Source organism: Syzygium oleosum, unplaced genomic scaffold (assembly GCF_021117445.2).
Source record: "Syzygium oleosum isolate NSW1041296 unplaced genomic scaffold, Sole_v2.1 Sole_v2.15, whole genome shotgun sequence".
NCBI lineage: Eukaryota > Viridiplantae > Streptophyta > Magnoliopsida > Myrtales > Myrtaceae > Syzygium > Syzygium oleosum.
The window spans coordinates 2,763,863-2,776,567 of record NW_026607499.1 but is presented as its reverse complement, the minus strand read 5'-3'; the positions used below and the strand labels follow the sequence as shown (position 1 = coordinate 2,776,567).

The 12,705-nt window shown below is 40.9% G+C and overlaps 1 protein-coding gene across 1 annotated transcript; it reads left to right on the top strand.

The window, feature by feature from the left end:
- The first annotated feature begins 2,484 nt into the window (after window positions 1-2,484).
- On the top strand, window positions 2,485-11,356 carry LOC115678098 (signal peptide peptidase-like 4). The gene is made up of 14 exons (XM_030601402.2): window positions 2,485-2,727; window positions 4,363-4,521; window positions 4,666-4,777; window positions 5,473-5,592; window positions 5,824-5,975; window positions 6,095-6,277; window positions 6,886-6,920; window positions 7,778-7,940; window positions 8,871-8,924; window positions 9,301-9,393; window positions 10,204-10,346; window positions 10,555-10,625; window positions 10,796-10,879; window positions 11,077-11,356. Exons 1-14 carry the CDS (start codon window positions 2,590-2,592, stop codon window positions 11,181-11,183), a joined length of 1,614 nt encoding a protein of 537 aa, XP_030457262.1. The 5' UTR covers window positions 2,485-2,589; the 3' UTR covers window positions 11,184-11,356.
- Window positions 11,357-12,705: the final 1,349 nt, after the last annotated feature.

Genomic DNA, 12,705 nt, shown 5'->3' with positions numbered 1-12,705 from the left:
AAATGTTCAATCTCGTCGCTAAGGCTATATGAGAATATTCAATATTATCTTTTTATTAATTTAAGTTCGAGGACAATATTGAACATTTTCATATAGTCAAAGGGCTAAATTGGACATGTACCAAAAAGTACAAGGGCGACGTTAAATAAATTAAATGTTTAGGGACGATATTGAACATCGAGCTAAAGTTTCATTAACCACACTCAACAAATGAAAAGTTCATGGACGACATTGCTTGTCGAGTCTAAGCTCGGGAATCATATGTGTCATTTTTTCTATCTGCATATTTTCAATTCGGGAGAGCATGCCCGCGTCGACGGACATTATTCTTTTTTTTCTTATTTGTTTTTCCCCTTTCACTAACCTCTTTCGATTAAATAATTCAGACCCATTAAAAAAGAAACACCGGTTCCTCTTGGACGCACCCGAGCCCAAAAAATTGGATAAGAACCCAACGTACTTCAAAATAAACAATAAATATTTAAAAAAAAAAGAAAAAAAAAACGGAAGTAATTATCGTCACGAAAGGCCAATCTGCGAACCATCTCACACATCTCATCGCAGGACAAAGCAAAGGGGCCCCGCACGTGCGGGGAGTGAGCCCCACTCCCGCACGTGCGACGCCTCACCGCCCCCTCGTACGTGTGAACACCTGACCCCGAGCCCCGCCGCGTGGGGCCCCCCACCCCAGCCCCCGCTTTCCAATTCCGTATGCTCCTCGACGACTGGTCCAGGATATTTTCCCCTGCGGCCGAGTCCCACGGGGGGCGCGCGCGCGCCCCGGTGACGTATCGCGACGCGAGAAGCCCGACCGAGGGAGGAAGTCAAACGGGAAGAGCGAGGGGGGAATTTGACTTTGACCCGGGGGGGGCGGACGGTTGTCGCGAGCGGGCGCACGCTGCGGGTGCGCCGGATCTGAGAAGCACCGGATCTCCGCGCCCCGATTATTTGTGATTATATTCCCCAGCGCCGGCTTATCTGTACGGCCTTCATACGGGGGGTCGCTTTTGACCTGCCGCGGGAGTGGCCGGTCACCTCCGGGGAGAGAATTTGAGGTCCGCCTCACGCGCGACTTGCTGGCGTGGCGGGGCAGGGTTACGTACGGTCGACGACCTTGAGCATTTCTACTTTTGGGCAAGTGGAGTCGAAGTGGAAGAATGATGGTTTGGCTTTCAATTAATTAATTAATCAAGGGTTAATAACACAAGCAATGATATTATATGATCAACGGTAACCAGCTTGATGGAGCGCATGCTTAATCGAGACTTGAGCTGCAGGGGAAAAGCCGAAGAAAGGGTATAGATGATTCTCTTCAGCTATGTTTTCTTTTAGTGGGGTAGCGATGTTGGGTATGCCGAGATTCACATGCAAAATCAGCACGCAAACCATGCGACGGACTGCGTGCGAGCCATTAAATAATCATCAAATAAACCACATTCGACGCCCAATACGAATTCGCCTCACCATTTTCCTAACTGCTTTTATAAGTCTATTTTGTTATTTCCATCATTATTTTTTTTGTTCTCATTTTACTCCAGTGTCATCGTCGATCACGTCATTCTAAGTTCATTTACGTGTCAATTTGATCCTCTTAATTTTATTTTATTTTATTTTGGGTCAGAGACCCACCCAATTAACTTACCTAGAAATGATTATTTTACCCACCATTGTCCAACAAGGCAAGAAAGGTCCATCCTTTGGTCTTCCTCGATAGACTCACGAATTTGCAATTATTGGACCAAGCACCAACATTTATTGACATTAATTAGAGGTTCCCTGTGGATAAATAACATTATTAACCATGATTTCCCGTTTATTTATTTCAGGTTAATATCACGAAAAATCTCAAATCGATAAATTCATGATAAATTTACTCCTAAAACTAAAACTCCAAATCAATACACCCGTGACAATTTTATTCTCTGTTAGTTTCCGTTAAATTTTATGGATGGCACGTAGCAATTGATAGGTGTACCAATCTGGGGTTTCACCCCTTCGTTTATAATGGGTAGACCAAACTTTTAATTTTTCGTGTTATTAATCCAATTTTAATGATGGCAAATTTGTCACAAGTGTACCGGTTTGGAGTTTTTGGAGATCAAAATATTAGTTCAAAATAAATTTATTACGGGTATACAGGATTTTCGGCGATAAAAAAAATATCAATTTGAAATTTTTGGTAGTATTTTTTTTTTTGGTAGTACTGACTCATTTCTTTATTCCCTCCATCCGATGTGGAAACGAAACGTGCGAACGTCGTCGGCCCGTGCGGCGCACGCGCTGGCCGGTGGGGGGGTGGGGGAAGGGCCTAGTGTGAAAAGGTAAGGGAAACCGGTTGAACAAACCGCGCAACGGTTACAACCCGGCGCCCCTCTTCGCTAAGACGACACTTTGAAAAAAAGCAACGAGAATTTAAAAAAAAAAAGGAAAATTGGATTTTTAAAAGAAAAGTACGGAGTCTCGAGTACCCGATATTTCTCTTTCTCTCTCTAGAAACTCTCTCTGAGAGAGCTCTGTTCTTCTTCTTCTCGCGAGCGAGCTCTCGTACGTCCTCCGCGCGCTCCGGTTGATGCTCCGGGATCCCGAACGATGAAGCAGCGGCTGATGATCCTCGCGGCGTGGTTGCTGGCGGCGAGCTGGGGCCCCCGGCCGGCGCTCTCCGGCGACATAGTACACCACGACGACGTTGCGCCGAAGCGGCCCGGCTGCGAAAACAACTTCGTCCTGGTGAGATTTCTTTTGAACCCTAGCTTCCTCTGTTTGCTCGAGCTGAGGACGATTCCGCTTCCGTGACTTTTTTTCCGTTGTTCTCTGTGGCGGCCATTTCGTTGCGTGTCCGTTGCGGTATTCCGTTGGCTTTTTTCGGTTCGATTGGCGGGCTCGCGGTCGGGCGGCGTTGAGAATGGAGGAGAGGAGGAAGGAGCGGGGCCCCGTGAGCTCGTGGCTTCGGCGGTCGGCTTGGGTTGGAGCTGAATTGAGCGCGATCGGTGCGGTGGGGTCGGAGTGATGACTCGGTCAAGGTTTCTGCTGCTGTTGTTGGATTGATACGTTTGGTGCTTTGATCTGATTGCGCTGAGGAAAATGAGGGGATGGAGAAGCGGAAAAGGAAGGGAGAGGAGAGACTTTTGGTTTAGATGGATGTCTTATAAGAGTGATTGCACGTGGTCGTTTGATTTGACGTGGTGGATTAGTTTTTGAAAGGCGATATCCAGTGGAGGCGATTAGTGCTTTGTGCTGAGATTGTTGGACGCTGCTCTCGGTAAATTGATTTAGGATTTTCTCTAGTAGTGCTCAGAACTTTCGCCTAGTGCTAAGAATGAAGTGACCTTAGTTAGTTCAGTTCCTTATGGTTGATAAATTACTAGAGTTGACTTCAAGGAGGTTCTTTGGATGCTTTCTCCCCCTAATTGCATTTTTGGCGATGAGAGTCAATCTTGGTTGGATTGATTGTGGGTAGGTTTATTTCCCCGTTCTCTGTGATTGAGGATGATATCCCCTGAATGGATTAGCGTTTTTGGACATCAGAAGCTCTGCTAAATATATTCTGATCTCTTCAATGCTTAGTTGGGCTCACTGAGGTTGCTTAGGGTTAGATATATCCTTGAGTCAAACCAAAAGTAATTAGTTGCACTTGCGTGACAGTCTCTAGGTGACTAGAATAGGATGAATTACACATGATCCTTTTTAATCCCCTACGTTCATCTAACATGCTTTTCTCTGCCCCTGTAGTTATTGTAGGGGCCGATAGATCACACAATTTATTTCGTTGGATACACATAAACTGACAAGCTTTATGAGTCTTTTTTTTAATGTTTCTCCTACATCTGTGGGCTTCTAGCCTTTCCATTTCAGCACATGGACTAGGTTAATGATCTTTTGACTATCTATTCGTAAAATAATTGCTTCCTTTATTCTTTTTATGGCATTTGGCTAGCTAACTGGAACCGATTAAAGTTGATTGCTAAAGGAAGCTGAAAAATTAGATGCCATAGCATGTTTTATCCCTTGCACTTAGGGGTTTATGGTCAATTCACTGTGGCACCAGTGATCATCACATAGCATAGTTTTTTTTTTGGTAAGGTAAGAGATATATTGACTTTTCAACACGCAAATTACAAGTGGAATAACCGTACACAAAAACCTCGTACCTGAGGTAACACAAAAGTGTCACGACGGGTGCAGCATAGTTTATATAGTCATTAAGGATAAATGATTGAGAAGAATTTGTTCGATTGCTTTTTTATTCCATCTAGAGTTCATTTGTTAGGCTTGATAATGGCATCATGGTCTTCATGTTGGCAATCGTGTTGGCAATCGATACGGTTATATAAACTGACAATTACCTCCATATTGCGATGATAGGTGAAAGTTCCTACTTGGGTGAATGGTGTTGAAGACATTGAGTATGTTGGTGTTGGTGCTCGATTTGGCCTTACACTAGAATCAAAAGAGAAACATGCCAACAATACTAGAGTTGTAATCGCAGATCCTCCTGATTTTTGTACCAAGCCCAAGGAAAAGGTTCATTTCTTTGCCGTGAACTATGAGTTATAGACATATCTATGGATAAGTTCTTATCTATTTGAAGCATCTGAATCTGAATAGAAAACCCAGATATAATGTGAATGCTTTCACTGATTTTCATTTACGTAAAACCTTTCATAGCTTAAAGGGGAGGTCGTTGTGGTGCATAGAGGTAATTGCAGTTTCACAATCAAGTCAAATCATGCCGAAGATGCTGGTGCAACTGCAATACTCATTATAAACAACCGTACAGGTATTTATATGAACTCTTAGTTGTTGGGGTGTAATGTTTACACATCGCTAGTTGCTTATAAATGCTGAGCTTGCCGTGTCATTAATGATTAACAATGGACAAAGGATGCGCTCAACTGAACTCTTTGGCAATCTATAAACCACCTCTTGGGTGGCATTTTAGCTAATCCTATGTACAATATGCACAGAAAGCTGAAAAAGGATACTGCCTGTTAAGTATTGTCATAAACTCCTTTTCTGATAAGCAACGGTCCAAAAATTAGGTTGTCCTGCCTGAAGTGATGCGATTGCGATTTTTAAAGATGCTAAATCATAGACATTAATTGATGTAATGTTTTCACTTCAAACATTCAGAAGAGACTCATGAGTCACCATAATCTCAGAATTCAAGTGTCTCCTCCTTCCTTACAGAGATAAATAAGTTTAATGAGCAAAGTTCATCGAGAATTCCCTTTTCTCCCTCCTCTAACTCCTCGTCATACTTCAAGATGGACTTGTCATTGGATGATGTGACTCGCGAACTCATTCCGTACGAGTGCTCAATATCGTGGTGACTGTCAATATATACTTATCTATTTTATCAAATGAATTGAGTGCGTCATTATGGTTCCAATCACATGAACTTGCTTCTGCCAAATGAAAAGAAGAAAAGAGAACGGAATCTAATGTTCTATTGATGTTGGCCGTGATGTGCAGAACTCTTCAAGATGGTTTGCGAAGCGAACCAAACTGATGTTAAGATTGGCATTCCGGCTGTCATGCTTCCACAAGATGCTGGCGCAAGCTTGGAGAAGCTTATAAACATGAATACGAATGGTGTGTAATATGCGTTTCTTCGTCTAGTGAAAGTGAAATTCATGTCTAGAGAAGCTTATACCCTAAGTTACATTCCTTGAGAGCACGTATTTATGCAGAAAAGTTTGTGGACTAACCGGAATCTTCTTTTTAACGAATAAATTGGTGTAACAAATCTCCATTTTGTATTGTTGTATCTTCCCAATTTTGTCTTTCTTGCAACGGCGAACATAATGTGCGTTATTTTTTCAGTCTCAGTGCAGTTATACTCCCCACAGCGTCCATTGGTGGATGTTGCAGAAGTGTTCTTATGGCTTATGGCTGTTGGGACCATCTTATGTGCTTCTTATTGGTCTGCAAGGACTGCTAGAGAAGCAGCTATCGAGCATGAGAAATTGCTGAAGGTTACATTACTGTTGTTTTTAGCTCAATTTTAATTGTTCTGTCCTTGGGTTTCAAGAACACAAGGACCTATATCTCTGTAATTGCTATTTCAAATTGATATAGACTTTAACAATGGCAGGATGGCTCTGACGAGTTGGTAGAAATTGAAGGCATTGGTTCCAGTGGTGTTGTGGACATAAACACGACTTCTGCTGTTCTCTTTATTGTAGTTGCCTCATGTTTCTTGGTCATGCTCTACAAACTGATGTCTTACTGGTTTATTGAGGTTCTGGTGGTTCTGTTTTGCATTGGTGGAGTAGAGGTGCGCTTTCTTTTCTCATGTGCGTTCTGTATGAGTATGTTTTTGGCAATTTTTTTCTGTCTATGTTTTTGCAGCATTTCCCAGGAAAGAAACATAATAGCTGTTTTGGGAATTTTCATAAACTTGGCTGTTTTTTGGTAGGAAATGGTAATAAATGAACAAGTCCTCTGATACTTGTCCCTTGCATGTGGTACTTGTTGCCTGTCAAGCACCGTGTCCTGTGGCAATCATGGTGGATATAAAAGTGCGAATGCTCAAAAGTTGGGATGTTGGCATTCCTTGGGAAATTTCCATTGTCTTGGCGCATAGACTGACTTAGAGATGTGCATTTTAATACCTATTTGCTAAAGACATTGAGCATAGACGTATGGACAAAAGTACATATATTAACATTCTCCATGTGTTGTTTAGATCTAGAACATTGTACATCAGTTGAGGATCGGGGTGTTTGCAGTATAGCTGTAACTGACTGATTGACAACTTGCTTTCCTGTCAGCAAGTCCTTCAAAAAATAGTCACAGATAGAACATGATCTTTTTAATCTTGCCTTTACCTCTTACTCATTTTATGTGACGAGATTTAACCTTGCAATGTGTCTATGGTTGCAGGGTCTGCAAACTTGTTTGGTGGCTTTACTTTCGTGGTATATAATTTTTCTGATATTGAATTTACATATGTGCTTACATTGTCATCAATCATTTTTAATTTGACAAAATATCTTCGTACATAACACAACCTTTCTGTTACTCCTACTCTTCAAAGACAAGTGCGCTTTCCTTGTTGATGCTTGCACAATGTCTGCTAAGTTATGCGTAGCTGCGATACCCAGCCAACAAGAAACCGATATATAATTGGTACCTATTTTGCTCTTCTTTCATGTAAGTTTTGCTTTCTATATACTAGTCAAAGAGCACGCATCAAGAAATAAAATTGGCATAGTTATTTGATGAGAAGATCGAAATTCAAATTTGGGATGTAAGGTATGCACAGGACTGCTTAACACCTTTATCGATCATTTATGGGTATATTATTACGCTTCATCTAATTAGAAGGCGTGGATTTTAACGGAATTTATGGGTAAAAGTTTGATATTGAAAGGAGTCATTGAGTTTGCTTACTATATAATAGAATTGATCTCTCATGACAAATAATGCCCTGATATTCTGAATTTATAAAACTATCTCACTACCTCAAGGCTATTGATTTGTTTGGGCTAATGAGTGAGGAGTAATGAGTGAATATTAAAATGAGAATTACTTGGTGAGATGTCCTCTAGGATCAATATCAAGTAGTGGTGAATGGTTCTTTTTCGAGCCTTATCTCTTTTCCACTATGAATGTGAAAAAGCTGAAATAAAGTACGATGAATGTCAACTTTTCAGGATATTGATATCACTTTTACTGAAGCATCTTTTTCTGCCTTCTGTTTCTTTTTATCATGTTGAAAAGTACTCAGACTGATTTTTACTAATATTACGAGACTGACCTCAAAAAATTTTAGTTTCAGATGGTTTGAGAATTCTGCGCAATCGTTCGTGAAGTTACCCATCTTTGGAGCTGTTTCACACCTAACTTTGGCCGTTTCTCCATTCTGTATAGCCTTTGCTGTAGTTTGGGCAGTTTTCCGCCGTGTTTCCTTTGCATGGATAGGTCAAGATATACTTGTAAGAAAATTGCTGTCACCTCGCTGTTTTCTTTTGCTTCCTTTCATTGCCTCGATAGCTTCTGTTGTCATAGCATTTTTTGGCTTATTTTATGTACTTTGGGTGTTTGACCTATGGGTAAAAATTTCTTACTGTTGCCTTTTTGTGGTGTTTGTGCTGGTCATATTTATCTTTCCTTATTATCTGACATCTCTTGTCATGACGAAGTATGGACAAGGTCCATACCTGAGGACATAACCTAGTGATATAAGATATTTGGTTGCCGAGAGGTCCGAAAGAATAGGATCTGTTTTTAAGGAAATCATGTCAATTAATGGAATCAACGGAACTAATAAGATGTTGCAGACAGCTGTCAAAATCCGTTCATATATGAGACCATCCTTTGTTAAGCAGGAGTATTCAATAGCTTGAAAATGTATTAGCTGAAAATTATTCAGTGTGTCTCCCAGAAAGGTTTTAGAATTGTGATTTGTTGAGTAAAAGTTGGTGAATGATAGGGGAAGATATAGCTGAGGTTCTTTTTCCTCTAAGAGCTGAATGTATTTTCCTCAAGGTAACTTGTTACATAATTGACATAGATCCAGGCGTCATTTGCTAGACAATTATAATAGTATGTTCTTGTCCCTGTCTTTCTTAGGAGACCTATGGCAGCTTTTGTTTATATGGGCAAATCTTTCAGTCATTTGAATCCTGAAGAATTAAGATTTTGTTACAATTGCTGCTTGTTAATATATTTTTCTTGTGGAGATGTAATCTAATTGCCGTTATGCTTTTTTCTTTTTGCCTTGTTTATTTTTATTACTTCTGATCCAGTAAGATATAATGCTTTGCCTTTTCTTTTATCTTCGTTTTTTATATTTTAAAAGAGACATTATTTTGTTTCCAGATTAAAGAGACTGCCTAATGTTTCCTTTTCCTTGTCTGAATTAGGGAATTACTTTGATAATCACGGTTCTTCAGATTGTTCGCATACCAAATCTCAAGGTGATCACTGGAAGCTATTGTTTTTTTCTTTTTTTTTTGGTCGAAACTGGAAGCTATTGTTGATGAGTATATAAGAGTCAGAACTTCGTATAATTTGAGAGGTTCACTGATAATTTTGTTAAGATTTTCCTTTTCTTCTAAATCTATCTGGAATATATTTGCCTTTTATTTCATATCCTCTGCTAGGAAAGGCCTTTCCTGTAATCACAGGATGCACAAAAGTGTTACATTGAAGTTGGCAGACAAGCATCGGGAAGCTCTGCCGTCAATATAGAAGGATTTCTATGAAGATTCATAAAAAATTCGTGCTTTTATGCATCAAAGAAAATGCAGATGAATGTGCTTTGAAGTGATCTGTTGCTCTTTTATTGAACAGGTTGGAACAGTGCTTCTCAGCTGTGCTTTCTTGTATGACATCTTCTGGGTATTTGTTTCCAAATGGTGGTTCCATGAGAGCGTGATGATAGTGGTAAGCAACTCTTTCTGAAGCTTGTTTACTTGTTTGAGATCGCTTTCCCTTAGCCCTTGTGAGAAAGCTAAGATTGCTGTAAACCGAGTGAAGTACATGAACCTATTTTACAAGAAAACTGCTAATCAGATCACATCTCTAGCTGGAGGGAGTTTTCTTTACATGCTTGGCTCAGGCTAATGGGATTGGTAACTTCAGGGCAGGCCAGCAATTTTAACCGGGAGATGGAATGGGCAATTTTCTGAAATACAAGTTGGCAAATTTCTTTTTCTTCTCATGATTCTCGCTAAACGTAAATCCACTAAAAGACATGTTAATCAAGTATGGTCTGGGCTAGCTGCTCATCACAAAATTAAGCTTCACTTCACGTGAAGCAAGTTTGACTATGACAAGTAAATTCCCCCTCCTCCTCGGGCTGATGGAAATTAACTTTCATCAATTCCTGTATCCAGTAGTAAATAAGATACATATATCCTAAGGTGGAGCGACACAGAAATTTGTTATTCGAAGCCATATTATGAGCTTCCGTATTGTTCTGTCTTCTTGTCGCGCAAGCAGATTCCAACTCCTTCACCACTGTGGACCAACCTTCGGCACAAACCAATTTTCCTTAGTGGTTGAATAGCTTGAAGAGAAACCCTCTTTAATTCTTACATGTTTCCATTTCTCTTTCGACGCAGTCTAATTCCAATCTAACTGCCATCGCTTCCATTACTTCAACTGAGTTAACTTTTGCAATTTCAGTTTCTCCCTTCACGAGATGACCCGATTCAGTTAACTGGATCGATTTTTCTTTTTCCTCCTGTGCAGGTTGCACGTGGCGATAAGAGTGGAGAGGATGGGATCCCCATGCTACTGAAAATTCCACGACTCTTTGATCCTTGGGGTGGCTATAGCATCATTGGATTTGGAGATATCATCTTACCCGGTCTGCTAGTGGTGTTTTCATTAAGGTTTGATTATCAACTTCATAAGCTGAAGTTTGCATTATATTGCATCTAGTTCCTGTATGTTTAAAGCAAGCCCTGTTTCGTTATAATAATTGCTCACTTGTGTCTCTCCAATCTTTCTGACAGTCATGCTTTAAAGTGAACCAACTAGCTTCTACTGATTCTGACTCTAATTAAATGGAATCTGGTGTTGCCTTCTCCTTTTCTGCAGGTATGATATGTTGGCAAAAAAGAAGATTCGAGAAGGATACTTCTTGTGGGCAATGAGCGCTTATGGTCTAGGTATGAGAAGTCCCGGACATCGATTCCAATTTCAGTCTTAATGCAACAGCAATAGTCCATTTCTCCAAGATCTGCACTTTTTTTCGGAGGGACTTGTCAGTTTGCACTTGATGCTTCTTTCTGGCTCCCCCATAAATGCCATTGATGCGCAATTTCTTGACTTTATGCAGGACTGCTCATCACTTATGTGGCTTTGAATTTGATGGATGGACATGGGCAGCCTGCTTTGCTTTATATTGTTCCCTTCACACTTGGTGAGCACGATCCATCTGATGAACTCTATACCGTGTCAGTTGGGTAGTTGTGCGTGTATCCAGAGACGAGTTTTCGGGGAGTCTTCGAGGCTTGTAATCGGGTTTCGCCTGAAAGATGTTTCGGAGTAGATTTTAATTTTCACTGGCAATCCGTACGTGAGCTATCACCACTTACTCTCCTGTGGTTGTGGCTGCAGGCACCTTTATGACATTGGGAAAACAGAGAGGCGATCTCCAAACTTTGTGGACAAGAGGCGAGCCGGAGAGACAGTGCCCGCACGTCCAACTTCAACCCTCTCAATGAGGAACTAATCAAACCCTAATGTAATTGCATACTGGTCTTTTGGCCTTATGTTTAGTTCGGAGTCACTTTGACGGCGATGATAGGTTTGTATTTTGGACGTTGGACCCACCCCGGAACTGTAAAGAATTTAGTTTATCAATAGCCTATAAGCAAAACTATACTGTAATTCTAAAGGAGGACATCTGAATCGAAGGGAGATCTACATGCTATTGCTTTCGTAAATAGAGAAGAAAGTAATGGCACATCCATCTATTAGAAGACAGTATTTACTTTCATTTTTTTTCCTCCTAGTAAAACTCAGCGAATGAAGTGACCCACAATCATCCATAGCTATAAAATGTAGTACGTCCTTTGGAAACCTTCGAAGGCTCCGCTTGGCAACTACTTTCTCACGTGGCTTTTTATTTCCAATCCCTTCGGCCCAACGTTGTCTTTGGCATAGCTAAAAGCTCGAGGCAAGTCCTGCTGCCTCGAGCTTTCAGCATTTGCGGAAGGTCATACTTAGGATTAGGTAGTTTTTTTCTTTCAAGATTACACTCACCAATTTTACGTTTTTCAATTGTGCCCTCGTTATAACTGTTCATCTTCTCTGTGTGAGGGTGGTCAGTGAGGCTAAATGTGGCTGCGAAGGGCCAGCGAGGTTGTGCAACCTTCGCGAGGGGCTGCTTGGGAGGGCCGCCTAAGGTCGTGCGACCTTAGATGATGGCCATTGGCGCCAAAATTTGGGTCGCCTGAGCTGGCGAATGGTTTAAAAATAGGAAAATAGGAAAAGTCCTTTGGAAGGATGATTTTTCCAATCAATATTCTATCCAAAGTTGCTTTATAAATAACTTTTAAATTACAATTTAATAAACAAAATTTACATTCTGGAGAAACCTTTTAACTTAAAGTACTATGCATTTTTGGAAAAGCTTTCCCTTAACATTCCGGTAAGAGATCTCCTTGACCGGTTGCCGAAGGGAATCGTCGGTCGAGGGTCACGAACTACTACTGTGCAGAAGGTGGTAGGGGATGTTCTGGGGTTTAAATGGACTATAGCTTGACAAGGAAGGATGAGCACCCATTGTTGAGAGGGAACGATGGCTTGATCAAGTCTCTGTACGATGCTAAGGATGGTCGATCCTCTTTTGTAGTTTCCCTGGGGAACGTGTTCGGAGCAATCCGAGTAAAAATTGCTAAATTTCGCACCAAACGTTGTTGTGGCCTTTACCAGTTCGATATATATCATCAATCGGCGTGATGGTGTCGATCGAAAAGCTCTCTACTTCTCACTCTTTCCCTTACTTCTTCGTTAATTCGGACATTCCAATTAAACAAGCACGCACCATTACGAAATTAAAAAAACAAAAAAAAAAAAACAATTCATGATCGAGTGTACTTCTCACCGATACAGAAGTACCACCACCATCGAACTCACGTTAGATTCAAACAAACTTTCATAAAAAGCGTGCATTTTTGGGCACGTCTAGCTTCCATTTGCGGGTCATTACGTTAAATGGCTGCCCCTCCCTGTTAGCCGAGC

Bases quoted from the DNA above. Each gene is read 5' to 3' on its own strand.
- LOC115678098 (XM_030601402.2), top strand. From the start codon at position 2,590: ATGAAGCAGCGGCTGATGATCCTCGCGGCGTGGTTGCTGGCGGCGAGC. The intron at 9,394-10,203 runs GTAAGCAACTCT...CCTCCTGTGCAG, and splicing joins ATGAGAGCGTGATGATAGTG to GTTGCACGTGGCGATAAGAG. The intron at 10,347-10,554 runs GTTTGATTATCA...CCTTTTCTGCAG, and splicing joins CTAGTGGTGTTTTCATTAAG to GTATGATATGTTGGCAAAAA.